Source organism: Melanerpes formicivorus, unplaced genomic scaffold (genome assembly GCF_026170545.1).
Source record: "Melanerpes formicivorus ecotype bairdi unplaced genomic scaffold, bMelFor1.0.p_v2 SCAF_15, whole genome shotgun sequence".
In the NCBI taxonomy this organism is placed as follows: Eukaryota; Metazoa; Chordata; class Aves; order Piciformes; family Picidae; genus Melanerpes; species Melanerpes formicivorus.
Window position 1 is genome coordinate 12,444,128 of NW_027142367.1, and position 16,814 is coordinate 12,460,941.

General features: G+C 42.9%; 1 protein-coding gene across 4 annotated transcripts in view; it reads right to left on the reverse strand.

Annotated features, from left to right (window-relative positions):
* The window catches only part of SPIRE1 (spire type actin nucleation factor 1), a 155,883-nt gene that overhangs the window by 44,602 nt on the left and 94,467 nt on the right, over positions 1 to 16,814 (reverse strand). For all 4 annotated transcript variants that reach the window (XM_068147640.1, XM_068147641.1, XM_068147642.1 and 1 more), the window contains exon 4: positions 10,317 to 10,442. In XM_068147640.1, the coding sequence (XP_068003741.1) occupies positions 10,317 to 10,442 (126 nt within the window). The remainder of the gene's footprint in view (positions 1 to 10,316; positions 10,443 to 16,814) is intronic.

Genomic DNA, 16,814 nt, shown 5'->3' on the forward strand with positions numbered 1-16,814 from the left:
GAGGGGACTGGAGCATCTCTCTGATGAAGAGAGGCTCTGAGACCTGGGACTGTATAACCTGTACTGAGAGGGGATCTTATCAATACTTAAAGGTTGAGAGTCAAGCGGATGGGGCCAGATTCTTTTCATTGGTGTTCAGCAATGGGCACAAACTAGGACAGAGGAGATTTCACTTGAACATAAAGAAAAACTTCTTTCCTGTTGAGGGTGCCTGGAGGATTGGTCCTGGCTTCCCAGAAAGATTCCAGAGTCCTTCACGGGAGATACTCCAAATCCACCTGGACATTGTGATCCTGTAAAACCTGCTGTGGGTAACCCTGCTTTAGCAGGGGTTAGACTGTATGATCCCCAGAGATCACTACCAGCTCCTATTGTCCTCTGATTCTATGAACTGTAAACTATGTGTTTTCTTGCAAACTACTAACATCTGCTGATAAACTGTAAACCAGAAAATCATTCTGATATTTTCTCCTTTTCCTAGTTGTAATAAAAAAGCTAACTTCAGTAAATGAGTTCACAACTCTCAGATACATTCCTCCTTTCCATAATGGAAGGTACATACTCATTTTTTGTAAATTTCCATGTTCCAGCTGCTTAACCTTTACTGAACTGTTCCAAAAAATTTGCAGCAATTACCCATCTCAGCAATCATGTTCCCTACTGTACAGTTTATGCCCAAAGGCTCATGCCTTTGACTGACATAAATATGCCATCAAGCTAAAAAGATTACAACCTGTTTTTCTTAACAGCAGAAAACAAGAAGGAAAAATACCAAAACCTTGAATAGCTGAAAGTTCTTCCAAATAAGGCAACCATTTAATTAGTTTCTCTGGAACATAGCTGGAGGGGGAGTTTCTATCCCAGAAAGTGCAGGTGTAAGCAGTGCTGGCTACACTGGGGAGCTGCAAGAGCAGAACCTGCCAACCAACAGAGAAGTCTCTCAAAAAGTCTTTTGATCCAAATGAGCTGATAGAAACATAGGCTACTGCCAAAGCTGTGCTCCTAATCTTTCCTCATCCTACCCAATTGCTCTAGCTGTTTCTTTCATAACCAGCACTAATCTAGGGATAGTTCATTCACCTCCCTGGCACCTAGTTCAGACCCCTAAACACAGCTCATCATTCAATTTAGTCAAGAACAGCAGGAAGGAAAGAATTTCCATCATTACAGAAGGCAGAAAGCCGTGGAGGATTGGGTAGAAAAAGAAACAGCAAGCGCTCAGTCCTTGTAGTCAGTGCTTAGGAAGGTGGCTTTAAATTTCCACGACCTGTCAGGTGCAGCTTGGGAAGGAATAAATTCACTGTGACAAATGATTATGTTTAAGCTTCTAGACTAAATGAAATATTATCACTTGCCTCCAGCATCCCCAGCCAGCATCAGCAGGTTTCACATTTGTTTCCATCGTAAATTATGGAAACCAACATATTTACAATACAGGAAAGCATTTGTCAGAACTTAACTGTGATCCAAACCCCACAAGCAGCCTCAGTGGCTGCAGTCATTTGTTCTTACCCTGGGGACAAGGGCCTAAAATAAAAAAGCTACTCCAGTGGAATAAATACATGGCCTAAATGGGTTTCCATTCCACAAAGCAGAAACATCTTATAAGGGTTTTTCTGAACCATCTCAGAACCTCAGACCCATACCACAGTCCTGATTCACCTATTACAGCCTGGGTGTTCACGTGAAAGGAAGGGGCAGATGTGTAGGAAGCAAATGTTTTTCACTAGCTTCAGCTTTTTCTAAACCATGACAGCACTTGGTCATTTTATAAAATCCCCTGCAATTTGTGACAAAAGCTAGCAATAAAAATATCAGATGTCTCCAAGTGAGACTTGCTGCACTATTAAAAGCAGGCAGTTGATTTGCTGCTGTGTGTCCCACATTTGAGACACAGCTCTCCTGGCTTTGGTGACAGATGGGGAGTTTATATAAGACACTTGTCAGCACAGCATCAAAAACCTGCTTCCACAAAATGCTCTCTAAAATGCAACATTTTAATGAAGACAGCATTCGTGGGAATTCAGATCTGGCCTTTGTGTTTCACCAATTGCAGGATAGTCTACAGCAGTTTCCAGTTTATCTTCTTTATTTGGAATCATTTGTTTGCTGATGCAAGGAATTCTTATGCTGCTATCTGCAGGACTAACAAAATAATCTTGCACATCTAGGCTCAATTTAGCAATACACAACCTCCACAAAGAGGAAAAACAGCTTTTAAGATATTCAGCTATCCCACTTGGGTTTAAATTCCAAGGGCTTGGCCAGCAGCATTACTCCAGTTCTCTAAAAAGACCCAAACCCCATTTAATTCAAACAGGACTGGTTAAATCAGTCACTGAAAAGCTCTAAAGCAGTATCAAATTTCTCCATATAAAGATTGTATGGGTCAAGGTATTTTGCTCAGCTCTGGAAAGGGTAGTAGTCACCATGATGTTCAACAAAACTGTTCAAGAATAGAGGGGGGGGAAAAATCTCCAAACCAAGTGCTTGGTTACTCAGTAACAGTTACTGAGTGACAGGGGCTGCATCCCTTGAAAAAACAAAATAAAACAAAACAACCAGTAAAAAGCCCTCCCCACCCAAAGAAAAACAGACAAACAAACAAAAAACCAACCACCAAATCAGCAACATTTTCCTTATTAAAGCTCCTAGCTGGGAGTATCAAACAAATCCTTATTATTTTACTTTGCTCTGGTGAGGCCTCACCTGGAGTACTGCACCTAGGTCTGGAGCCCTCAGTATAGGAAGGACATGGACCTGATGGAGCTGGTCCAGAGCAGGGCCACAAAAATAATCAGGGGGTTGAAGCACTTCTGCTGTGAGGACAGGCTGAGGGAGCTGGGGGTGTTCAGCCTGGAGAAGGGAAGGCCCTGGGGAGGCCTAATAGCGGCCTTCCCGCTCCTGAAGAGGGCCTACAAGAAGGATGGAGAGAGCCTCTTTACAAAGGCCTGGAGTGACAGGGCAAGGGACAATGCCTTCAAAATAGAAAAGAGCAGATTTAGATTGGATGTTAGGAACAGGTTCTTTACTATGAGGGTGGAGGAACACTGGAACAGGTTGCCCAGGGAGGTGGTTGGGGCCCCATCCCTGGAGCACCTTGAGTCCTGTGTCCAGTTCTGGGCCCCTCAGTTTAAGAAGGACATTGAGACACTTGAATGTGTCCAGAGAAGGGCAACAAGGCTGGGGAGAGGCCTTGAGCACAAGCCCTATGAGGAGAGGCTGAGGGAGCTGGGATTGTTTAGCCTGGAGAAGAGGAGGCTCAGGGGTGACCTCATTGCCCTCTACAACTACCTGAGGGGTGGTTGTAGCCGGGAAGGGGTTGGTCTCTTCTCCCAGGCAACCAGCACCAGAACAAGGGGACACAGTCTCAAGCTGCGCCAGGGGAGGTTTAGACTCGAGGTGAGGAGGAAGTTCTTCACCGAGCGAGTCATTAGTCATTGGAATGTGCTGCCCCGGGAGGTGGTGGAGTCACCATCCCTGGAGGCGTTCAAGAGGAGATTGGACGTGGCACTTGGTGCCATGGTCTAGTCATGGGGTCTGTGTTGATAGGTTGGACTCGATGATCCTCGAGGGCCTTTCCAACCTAAGTGATACTGTGATACTGTGAGATATTCAAGGTGAGGCTTGATGGGGCTCTGGGCAGCCTGATCTAGCTGAGGATGTCCCTGCTGACTGCAAAGGGGGTTGGACTAGATGACCTTTGGGGGTCCCTTTCAACCCAGACCATTCTAAGATTCCATGACTCTATGAAATCAAGATGGGGCTACAAGCCTGATGACAGCACAGTTGGTAAAGTGGAGTCACTGGAAGCTTAGAAGTGTAGGCAAAAGTGAAGGTATGAGCAGAGAAGCTGGTGAATCAGTTTCTTTCTCCAGCTGTACTTTCTGCAACTTCAAGGAGCAGGGTATTTAGCAGGCTTTACAGTCACAAGGCTATCAAGAGTAACTTGGCTAATGATGGTATTTTGAAAATAAGTTAGCCATTAACGTTGTTTAGGTACCTATTAACTACCTCCATTATCATATTTTGTACAAATAATACACCAGTAAGGGCACATCAAATGGAAAGTAGCACATGACTTTGTTGTTTTCCAATTGAGCCTTTGCATGGCATGAAACTAGGAGGAAAAAAAGGAAGGAAGAATATAGAATAGAATAGAATAGAATAGAATAGAATAGAATAGAATAGAATAGAATAGAATAGAATAGAATAGAATAGAATAGACCAGACCAGACCAGGTTGGAAGAGACCTTTGAGATCATCGTGTCCAACCCATCATCCAACACCATCTAATCAACTAAACCATAGCACCAAGCACCCCATCAAGTCTCCTCCTAAATACCTCCTGTACTTAATTGGAACTTGTGAGTTTATGTTGTCATAGAGATCAGACTGAAATATATCCAGGCAGACTGAAAGAATGTCTTTACATCAGGAAGGACAGAAATGAAAGACAACATGATTTAAAAGAAAAGTAAGAAGATGCCAGCTTGGGAGCTTTATCTGTATTCTACCAAAAACCTTAATTGCAAGGCAAACTGTGGATAATGAAATTATGGGTGAGCTTTTGATTGCAGTGAAAGTCCATACTCATCAAAGACAATTATAAAAACATACAGTCTTAATTAGTTTGGAAGGAATATTAATCTTGATGCCTTAAGGTGTAGTATCAATGTCTAAAAAATTTTAAGATGAGTCAAATCTACAGCAGCATATTAAAAGCTATCTGCCTCATGGACACTTCTTGTATTTGATGCTGGTCTGTATCACATGGTGTCTTTCACCACCAGTTGTGGAGTTTATCACCCACCACCCACTCATGAATGCCTAGCTCTGCTGTAGGTTGGTATTTACTGGTACCACTCACAGATTCACACAGTGGTTGAGGCTGAAATGATCTCTGGTCAGCTGGTCCAGCCTCCCTGCTTAGGCAGAGCCATTCAAAGCCAGTTTCTCAGCACCATGTCCAGGTGGCTTCTTAGTATCTCCAAGGATGGAGAATCCACAATCTCCTTGGGACAACCTGTGACAGTGCTTGGTCACTCTCAGTCAAAAAGTGTTCCAGATATTCAGAAAGAACCTCCCGTGCTTCAGGGTGTGCCCACTGCTTCTGCTCCTGTCACTGGGCACCAAGGGAAAGAGACTGGCTCCATCCTCCTTGCATTCTTCCTTCAGCTATTTACAGACATTGATGAGATCTCCCTGACCCTTCTCTTCTCCAGTCAGAACAGACCCAGGTTGCTCAGACTTTCTTCACAGGAGAGATGCTCCAGTCCCTTCATGTTTGTGACCCCTCACTGGACTCTCTCCAGTATGTCCATGTCTCTCTTGTACTGTGGAGCCCAGACACTGAACACAATACTCAAGATGTGGCATCACAGGACAGAGTAGAGGGGTAGGAGAACCTTCCCCAACCTGCAAGCAGTATTTCTCCCAGTGCAGCTCAGGAAACTGCAAGGTTTCTTTGTGACAAGGGCACACTGCTGGTTCACTCAGCCATTAAGTGCTCATGGAGCATTAACTCCAGCAGAAGGAAAGCCTGGGCAGTAACAGGGAGCTGAAGGAGGGTGAGGGCAGATAACCCCTCAATAAAGCAGGTTCCCAGTGTGGATGGCAGACCAGGTGGATCCCCAGTCTGATTCAGAGCAGCAATTTCTGCATTCCTGTGCTCATGTTGTCTCTCCCTGTCTCTCAGTGACACCTGGATGCCTCTTCTGAGCAATGTGGGTGACCTTTTCAGGTACTTCACATCAGGAACATTTGCTCATGGACATCACTTACTTGTACCTACAGTTCTGTCTATGGCTAGGTGACAGGAAAGATGATCTCAGTGACTTTTGGATGACCCTGATGAAGATTTTTTTTTTGTTATACGTGAGGTCCATTTTTATCAGATATTCAAATGATCTTTCTCCTCACCATACACACGTGCATTTTCCCCACCTTATTGACCACTTTTCCCGACACATAAACAAAAATAAAAAGGGAGAGGTCCTCCTCTTGTGGAATTTTGCCACTGCAATTTTAAAAGCTCACTGCTTGAGATGAGAAACAAGCTGCACTCCATTTTTGTCACCAGCTATAAATGCTTAAACAGCAAGATAGAGAGTTTGGAAGTCTTGGCCCAACAAAAGACCACTTCTGGGTGGCAGCAGATGGTACTCAGGGTGGATCTGCAGCAAGGACACCTTTCACAGAGCCTAAGGAGCATAGAGATGCTGCCAGCAATATCTCCCCAGTAAACTTGGTGGAACACATCACCTTGCAGAAAGATGCAAGTTAGATCACATTAGTTAATTGAATTTCAACCCCACCTTTGAAGCTGCTATACCACAGAAATATGTGATTTTTACTACTGTCTGTCTGTCTATCTATCTACCTACCTATCTACCTATTTATCTATCTATCTACCTACCTACCTACCTATCTATCTATCTATCTATCTATCTATCACTATCTATCACATGGTAGTATTGCACCTTTCTCAACTCTGCCTTGAGTCCTGTCCTATGCATCCACTACACTAAACATTCCATTCTCTTTAAGACCAGAATTAGGATCTCCCTAGGTTTTATTGCTGACCTTTCATACAAAGGGAATCAGACTGGAAATAAAAACCACACGGCATCAAGTACGTGACAAAGTGCCCAAACCATTTCATGAGACATCTATTGAGATGACCTGAGCAGCTCACTCATTGCTTCATCATTTCTGATGAATGCATTCACCCACAAGCAGGCCAGTAAAACCCTTTCTAAAGCCACACTCCATTTGTTACATGACAGTGATGCTCACATGATAGACTGGAGAGCACATAACAACTCAGTATATGTATTAGCAGCAAAACACATTACAGCTCTACAGGCCTATCCGTCCTGCCTCCTGATCTATCTGTCTGGAAATCCTGTAGCTTTCAAAATCCTGGCAAGTTTTAAAGTGCCAAATTGAAAACAGCATCACAGCAGTATTTTGGTTTTTCTTTTCATCTTTCACAGCTTATTTCTCTCCTAAACCTGTCCTAGGTTATAGCATAAAGAAGATCAGATTTGGTCCACTCCCAGCAAGTGAATTTCTACTGTTAAAAATTATCCCTAACAGCAATGTTAGCTTTTTAAGAACCTACTGAGTAAAAAATATTAACTTCATATATCTGGGAAACAGATGCCCAGATGCCATCCAGTGGTCCTAGAAGGAATCCAAGACCGTATAGCAGCCCTCCAGTACCTGAAGGAGGCCTACAAGAAAGATGGGAAGGGACTTTTGACACAGGCTTGTAGTGATAGGACAAGAGGTAATGGACTGAAGTTTGAGAATGGTAGATTTAGATTGGATATTAGGAAGAAAATCTTTACAGTGAGGGTTCCCCAGGGAGGTTGTGAAAGTTGTGGAAGCTGCCTCCCTGGAGGTGTTCAAAGCTATGTTGGATGAGGCCTTGAGCAACCTGGTCTGGTAGAAGGTGTCCCTGCTCATGGAAGGTGGGTTGCACCTAGATGATCTTTATGATCTCTTCCAATCAAAACCATTCTATGAATCTATGGATTTCAAAGTAATTTTTATACATAGGAAAGTTATTTTAAGTAATTTTAGAGGATTCTTCCCCTTCCACTTTGATCTCACATCCTTAACTGTGTCTAGGTGTGAGGGATTCTAAAGGAGGATCTCCAAATATACTGACAGTTTAGAATTCTTGGCATCTTTAGTGTCACAAACACAATACTAAAGTATAAGGTTGTTTGTGGTGGGTTTTGTTGTGTGGTAGTTTGTTTTTTTTTAATTAGAGTTGATTTATGTAAGTTCTTTGTTTTTTCCTCCCCAGTTATCTGCCAAGGCAATCACCACAAATGTCCTTATTGAAGTATTCTTTCCCTCCCTAATATTTTTATGACAATAATAAAAGGAATTTATTGACTTGAATTGTATTTAACCATGCTTCTCAAGAATTAAGATTGATGTCTTTTCAAGAGAGAAGAGGATATAAACAATACCACAGCTTTTACTGGCACAAACTGACTGTGATCATATGATCCCTGTTTGCCTGAAGTATAAACTGTAGAGGTCATTTTTAAATGGTGTAACAAGGTTTACAGCATTCTCTTTGTCTTGGCTTCATACTTATTTTTGTAATTTGTACACTGCATTATTTTCAACATTAAATACATTCCAAATCATAACACAGTTGGATGAAAGCTATAAGCAAGAATCAAGCACGACATAAAATCAAAGTATTTGGATTCCAGAAGCTGCTTGTGAGATTATTTTCTTGGGCACTTTTTGTATGCCTACTGAGGGACTGACCCAGAGTAAAATGAAATCAAAAGATAAAAGATCTGGCCTTGGCTAGGTGCAGCAATAAAAGTCTTACTGAACTCAGTAGGGCCAAAATTCCATCTGTAAGGATTACTTCCTTTGACCTAAATGTGCTTTGAATCAATCCCTAATAGCCTTTGAGAGGCAAATGGCTTCTTTCATTTGGGATTAACTCAGTGTGTGCTCTATGCTGTGATCAGATGTTGTTGGGCTTTCATGTCCAGTTACAAGGTGATTAAATAATTTGCAAATTCAAAACACTACTTTTAACAATCATTTAAAATGTTGATAAAACACAGTGACACTGACAACAGACATGACTTACTAGCAGACATGACTTACTGCTGCTTACTGCGGTCAAAATGGTCAAGAATTACTGGAACATTCATTCCTTTCTGAGCAGAAAGAAGAACGCTAAAAGATCTTTCGTATCTTTGAGCCTCAACATGGACTTTTCAATAGCTGTTAGTTGAGATGTTTCTAGCACAGGTCCCTCAGTTAGTGTATCAGACCTTTAAGGGGCAGTCATCAAAAGCTGAGATGTGACATTAATGATGTCAAGGTTCAAGAGATGTATTTAGCACAGAGATACTGTATCCTGACTGCTCTCTCTACCATTGGACGTATATGAATCGTACCATTGGCACTTCAGAAAATGAGTGGCTCTTCAGCTATGCTGACACAGTCAGAATTATCCTTGTATGACACTGCTTGAGTTTAAAAATTTATTTCATTCTGAGTAGGACTGGAGGAAAAATAGAGGAAGAATTTGACCTCATGCAACACAAAAATATTTCTGAAGGATTCTCCTCTTTGGATGTATGCTGCTCAGCCAGGAAGGAAAGACAGCATCAGACCCTTATGTCTGTGATTTGGTTTGCATATTCCACCATCAGCTTAAGGATAAAAGCTCTCTTGTGCTGCTCTGAGGCTCATCTGCCTCTTTAATGAGCTGATTCAGCTCATTAACCTGACAAGGAATGACTCCTCTTTTTTTGTTTTGTTTTGCATTTGCTGTATTTATTTCCTAGAACCAGAGGAAGAAAAACAGTGAGAGCATGTGTGTATGGGTGGAACAGCTCTGCCTCTTTCAGCTGCAAAATTTTCAGATCAGCCTATAAGATCTTATCCTGCTTTTCAAAGGTACTGTAGCTCTTGACTTACAAAAGAAAATCCTTCAGGGATTCATTAAAAAATATGGAAGTGTGGTTACTTGACATGCTGTCTTTGATGAAGAAACCAGCTTCAGGAAGCATGTTTCCCCTCCTGCCCTTCCCCTCCTGCCCTTCACCTCACCCACCAGCTTTCCAACGTAACCAAGACCTCCACCAGGTTAATACAGTTGCTTATGGAACTGTTCTGCAGGTCAGGTCACTGAAACTACCTTTACTAAAAATCGATCTCAAATTATTCTTCAGCCAGACCATTTAACTGCAGTCGTTCAGAAGATGGCCTACCAGTCATGAGGAAGAGCCAAGCAGGCAGTGGAAATAAGCATAACAACCAAGAGGCAGAAATTTTCCTTTAAGTTGGCTCGGCTGTGCAGCTGTGTGACAGACAAAGAAACCAATCGTACATCAAAGGTAAGGGAAGCTGCTGACTGAGGACAAAAAACAGGCAAAAGGAATCTCAGACAATTTTCACACGAAGATAAGGCATGAGAAGGAGCTGAGGAAACAAAATGAGATGAGGAACAACAGGCAAAGCTCTGAAGCTTCACAACATCCCTGGAACACCACAGAAGAAAAACTTTGAAGAAAAACTTCCAAGAAAAACTTCTGCTTTATTCCTGAATAGACTAGTCACAATTGATAGAAAGAGACCTGTAAATGGTGATAAGGTCAAAAGTAAAAAACCTTTAGCTGCAGAACTGCTCTCCCTGAACACTACAGATCATTTCCCCTAGCATCTTGACATTCACTACTGGCTGGGCACAGAAGTGATTTTGTAAGCCTAATTCACACAGTAATGAGCTCAAAAGCAGAAAACCTTCTCAGACTGCTTACCTCTTTTGCACTTTTGATTTTGGCCAGGAAAGTGTACAGCTCCATGGTTTCGGCAAACAGAGCCCGACATACTGCTTGGTAGTGGTTCGGCGCCTCCGACCGGGTTGGCAGGTGGGCAGCACACAGCTAGAGAGAAGAACAAAGAGCAATATCAAAACAATGCCCAACCACCTCTGCTACTGCTGCAGAGCATGAGGTGACATGAAAGCAAATGAAAAGGAACATTTAGGGAACAAATATCCACTTGAGTTTAGGCAGAGATTGGGGGGTGTCTTCTAAATCTTCTGCTGTCATTTATAAGGAGTTCTATATGGGTGGTAAAAGGATTGGTTGACTGCATCCTGGAAACCTCTGCAAATGAAAACATTGCCTTTTCACAGAATCATAAAGGTTGGGAAAGACCTCCAAAATTATTGAGTCCAAACATTAACCCACCATTGCCAAGCCCACCACTAAACCATGCCCCTAAACAACACACCTACATGCTTTTTTAACACTTCCAGACACAGCGACTCCACCACTTCTCTGAGCAGCCTGTTCCAGGGCTTAATCACTCCTTCAGTGAATAAATTTTTCCTAATGTCGAATCTAAATGTCCCCTGGTGCAACTTGAAGGCATTTCCTCTCATCTGGTCACTTGTTACTTGGGAGAAGAGACTGTTTCCCACCTTGCTCCAACCTCCTTTCAGGTGGCTGTAGAGAATGAGAAGGTCTCCCCTCAGTTTGTTTTTCTCCAGGCTAAGCAACCCCAGTTCCCTCAGCTGCTCCTCACAACTCATTTTCTTGACCCTTCACCACCTTTGTTGCCCTTCTTTGCACATGCTCCAGCACCTCCAATGCCCCAAATATTTTTCATTTAACAAACAAATAAAACAATGACAAAAAAAAGATGATGTAACTGTGATGGGGAAAAAAACGCAGCCTTGCCATGTCCCAGTGGAGGCCAGTGACAAGCGGAGTCCCTCAGGGATCAGTCCTGGGACCTGTCTTATTCAACATCTTTGTGGGTGGCATGGACAGTGGCATTGAGTGCACCCTCAGCAAGTTTGCTGATGACACCAAGCTGTGTGGTGCAGCAGACAGGCTGGAGGGAAGGGAGGCCATCCAGAGGGACCTTGACAGGCTGGAGAGGTGGGCACAAGCCAACCTCATGAAGTTCAATAAGAGCAAGTGCAGGGTCCTGCATCTGGGTCAAGGCAATCCCAGGCACAAATCCAGGCTGGGCAGTGACTGGCTGGAAAGCAGCCCTGAGGAGAGAGACTTGGGGGTGCTGGTGGACAAGAAGCTCAACAGGAGCTCTCAGTGTGCACTTGCAGCCCACAAAGCCAGTCAGATCCTGGGCAGCATCAGGAGAAGTGTGGCCAGCAGGTCGAGGGAGGTGATCCTCCCCCTCTCCTCATCCCTGGTGAGACCCCACCTGGAGTACTGTGTCCAGTTCTTGAGCCCCTATTACAAGAGGGATGTGGAGGTGCTGGAACAAAGTGTCCAGAGAAGGGCCACAAGGATGATCAGAGGGCTGGAGCACCTCTCCTATGAGGACAGACTGAAGGAGTTGGGGCTGTTCAGTCTGCAGAAGAGAAGGCTCCGAGGTGACCTCATTGTGGCCTTCCAGTATCTGAAGGGGGCCTACAGGAAGGCTGGGGAAGGACTTCTCAGGATCTCAGGTAGTGATAGGACTAGGGGGAATGGAATGAAGCTGGAGGTGGGGAGATTCAGGCTGGATGTGAGGAGGAGGTTCTTCACCATGAGAGTGGTGAGACCCTGGAATGGGTTGTCCAGGGAGGTGGTTGAGGCCCCGTCTCTGGGGGTGTTTAAGACCAGGCTGGATGAGGCTCTGGCCAGCCTGATCTAGTGTGTGGTGTCCCTGCCCATGGCAGGGGGGTTGGAACTAGATGATCCTTGTGGTCCCTCCCAACCTTGACTGATACTATGATACTATGATTTTAAAAATCAGCAAGAGCCATGGAAGCACAGGCTTCACCTCAGACATTCATGAATATTTCCAAACAGACAGAGCTGATGTTTGAAGCCTGCAAACCTCTGAAAGCCTTCTCAAATCAGTACGAATCACTCACAGCTATGGCTAAGCAGTCGGTCCAGCATTGCTTTTAGACTAAAACATGCAGCTCCCATTTTCAGCGAAGAGAAATTCCACTGAAACCAGACTTTATATTTCCAACAGCGAAGCTGAATGGTATGAGCAACATCCAGCTTCTACTACTGCAGAATAGCTCAGCATTGACACTAATAGTTACAGTATCTTTTTCCACTAAGTTAAAACCACGGCCTCTAAGTATTTTTCACAGACATCTTGGCTGGAAGGGGACAGAACAAAGTTACATCTCTAATTTTTTCCCTAAACAGTTTTAAATTAAAACCCTCCCCAAAGCTGAAACTAGAGCACCCATATCATGAATCACACTGCTGTAGATGTTAAAAATAACCCCAAAACTTAACAAAGGCCTTAACATCTGTCTTGTTACTGTTGTTTTATTATACCTATAAATACAACCATATACATAATAAACCAGCTATAGAGTGAAAACTAAGAAGTCCAGCACCTGAAGGGAGCCTACAAGAAAGCCAGGAAGGGACTTCTTACAAAAGCTTGTAGCAGTAAGACAAGAGGGAATGGATTGAAGCTTGAGGAAGGCAAATTTAGACTGGATTTTAGAAAGAAATTCTTTACAGTGAGGGTGATGAGACACTGGAACAGGTTGCCCAGGGAGGCTGTGGATGCCCCCTCCCTGGTGTCTCTGACAATGGCAGTGGGGTTGAAAATGGATGAGGTCTCTTTCAACCCTTCAAGGTGCTTCCCAGCCCAAGCCATTCCATGCATCTATTAGCAAGCTGAAACCTGAGACAGTAGCCGGCTACAGTCAGATCTCAGAACTAAAGCCTGAGACAAAAGCCTGTTTAGAAAGGCCCTTAATTAGCCTAGTGGCATATTGGTCTAAATCTCTCCTGTTATTACAGTGAACACTGTGGTTACAAGGGCCACAATGCAAGTAAAGTTCAAGATGCTTTTGCATATCGCTTTCAGTGTGATTTAAACCCAGACTGCCACTGCAAGGTGTGGTGCCGTGGCCTTCAGGTGTCCATACACACTGATGCCATTTTGCTGACATCAGGGCTTGTGCCCTAACTCCAAGAGGAACACTCAGCCAGACAAAAATTAACAATGCAGAGGAAGCAGAGCAAGTGACAGTGATCCTCCATGGCATGGACACACCCACAGAGGTGCAGGCAAAACAGAGCAAGGGGAACATGCTGCCCAAGTGGGCAAAGGGAGGAAGGGTTGACCCACTGCTTTTGGTGGTGGTCAGGTTTAGATTGGCTCAGTCTCACTGGCAAGTTCTTTTCTAAGGCCATAGGTTCCTTGCTAGCTTTTATGTTCTCCAATTAGTGCAACAATAGAGAGCTCAGTGGTCCCCCTTGCTCAATTTCTTAGATTCATTTTTACAAGCATAATATGGACTCTTGCAGTATCATGTTCTACTTATTGTACCCTTACACCTTTCTACTTTTAGTGGTAAAAAAAAGAATATATATAAGGAAGGGTTATATACATGAGAGTGTATTTTCCTTCCTTCCTTACACATAGGGAATGCAAAGCAGACATGTCCACAGAACTGCCCTTGATCTGTCCCCTTTCAAATTCTATACTGTTTATGATAATGGCTAAAATTCTCTTACACTCTTCAGATTTATTTCTGGAAAAGGACAAAGTTGACAGGGAAAAAAAATTCCCCCTTCCTTTTTTTCTTCCTTTTTCTTTCCTTCTCACCACCCTCTCCCTATTTTTTTGTTTTTCTTTCCTTTTTTCCCTTTTTAACAAATCATACTATCTCCTTTGTAAGTAAAGAAACTCCAAACCAGCTGCACCTCAAATGTGTGCGACAGTGGTGATGCACACCACACAGACAGAAGCTATTAAATCTTTCTTTTGTCTTCATGAAAAAGATTAGTTAAAGAAATAAATTCTGTGTTCCTTTCCCTCAATAACTAATCAAGTTCTTACCTGCCTTACTATGCTTTCAGTAAGCTATTTCTGGTTATTAATTATAGTGCAGATAAAAAGGGTTTCATTCCAAAATACAGCTCTTACAGGAATAACAATGACTATATGAATAACAACAGCAATTTCAGAAAGGTCATAAAATGTTGTAAGTCTTCATAGCTGAGAATAAAACCTTATTATTATAGAGATGGCACACAGGGTTTTGAGATTCCCCCCCCCCCCCCCCCCTTATTTAGAAACATATTAATTAGAAACAATTTGCATCAAATATTGAGAAACTTAATGAAATGCAGCAGTAGCGAGTTCAAGCAGGGGATGGATATAAACTTCATTCTATTACTGAACACAAAGCCAAGCAAAAAAGAGATTAACTGGCTGCTCCTGAACTTAGTTGCAAAAGCAACCACATAAAAAGTTAACCTTTTGGTTTGCAAACATTAGGCTGCAGATATTAAAAGAGGGCCAGCAGCTAACTTTCATGTTCTGAAAAATCAAACCCTGAGTGAGCTTTTATTATGTGAAGATGCATTACATATAAAAACTCTTTGTGGTAGCATTAAGTCAAGTGCCTCTGCATACATTTATGGACTGGGGAAAGTAAGTCTGAAGAAAAATGAAATGCAAATAGGACAGACTGATTTTTTTTTTACTTTTTTTTGCTCTCTGGGGCCCCCAACACAAGAAGGAGATGGACCTGCTGGCGTGGGTCCAGAGGATGACCATGGAGATGATCAGAGGGCTGGGACACTTCTCCTGTGAGGACAGGCTGAAGGAGTTGGGGCTGTTCAGCCTGGAGAAGGCCACTTTTCAGTATCTGAAGGGGATCTACAGGAAGGCTGGGAACTGTTTAGAAGAGCTTGTGGTGACAAGATGAGGGGCAATGGTTTGAAACTGGAGCAGGGCAGATTTAGGTTGGACATAAGGAGGAAGGTCTTTACAATGAGGGTGGTGAAATACTGGAACAGGTTGTCCAAGGATGTGGTTGAAGCCCCATCCCTAGAGACACTCAAGAACAAGTTTGATGTGGTCCTGAGCAACCTGATCTAGCTGGAGATGTCCAACTGCAGGGGGGTTGGACAAGGTGACCTTTGAGGGTCCCTTCCAACATGATGTATTCTATGATTCTATGATTTATTGTAATGCATTGTACTTGCATGCTGTTCAGAGTACCTGACAAGCTAGAACTTCTAGCACGAGCTCAGCATATTTATCCACGTTAAAAAAGCATTTAAAATCACATCTCATTTTATGACAGCATTTGAAAAGCAACGTTAATTGTAACACACTACAAGAATCACATTCTGAATCTTTTAATAACTGAGATAAGAAAGGACAAGCACCTAACAAAGTCCTCCTCCCCCTCTTACTATGACATAGCAGGCATGGTGCAAGAAGGATAAAGATGAGGTCTGGTTTTTTTTGTCCCCAGTCATTCAGAATGCACTCAGGAAAGGAAGTTCCTCTGCGTGCTGCTTATTCCAACACTTGTCTTTTCATCCCTCCTCTTACAACTTAAAACTATCCTTAGAAGAACAAATGTGAACAGTGCCCAGAGCTTAGTACAAGGGCTAGTTGTTCTGTTTCCAAAACGTCTCAAGAAGTATGGCTGAAAATAAATGAAGTGGTTCTCGCAAACTGGTGAAATACCAAAAATATTATCAACTACTGAAAGATTAATCAGCTCCATCTGTAAGTATCTCCATTTGCAGTCATTGTGAAGAGCTGGGATCTAGCTAAATTTCGTTTTCTAACTAAGTCTATCCAAAACCCAGCTTGACCCAATGCATTCAATCTTTGCTTAGATTGCTAAGAAGATTAAAGACTCTTTCCATCCACATTCAGGGTTCACAGAGAAAAAAGGCATTATGTAAATAACACAGCCTTGCCAGCTCCTCTGTCCAAATTCATCCTCAACTGACTAGGAGACAGAGTGCACCAAGCCAAATCAGTGTTAACAGAAATCAGCATTTAACCATCCAAAGAGATCTAACAGCATTTCTTGCATCTGTTTAAATACATTCCATCAAAGGCTCCATACAAGTCATTCACCCACAAAAATTCAGGCAAGGTTGGGAAAACCTTTTTGGCTAGGTATATACTGGAAGTTTCATGAAAACACCTGGCCTGCTAGAATTAAGATTTTAAAAGACAAGAAGTGTTTCCACTTGCAATCATCTTGGGCAGAGAGCCTGTGAGGATGCTCCAGAGAGAAGAAAAGCTCTTTTTCCCATGAGCCACAAAGACAAGCTATGCAAAAATATACTCTAGCAGCCTGCAAACACCAGGTTAAGTGTTCTAAGAGCCTTGGAGTTATTAACACAGCCTTAAAAGATGTGCTTTTTTCTTAAGCAACATGAAGAAATTACTTTAACCAACAGATCACCAAGACTGCAACCGTACTAGGTATTTGCCTTAGCCTTTGCAGTGTGGTAATGAGAGAGGTTTGAAAAATAAACCAGCTTGGGATGCCTTTCCAA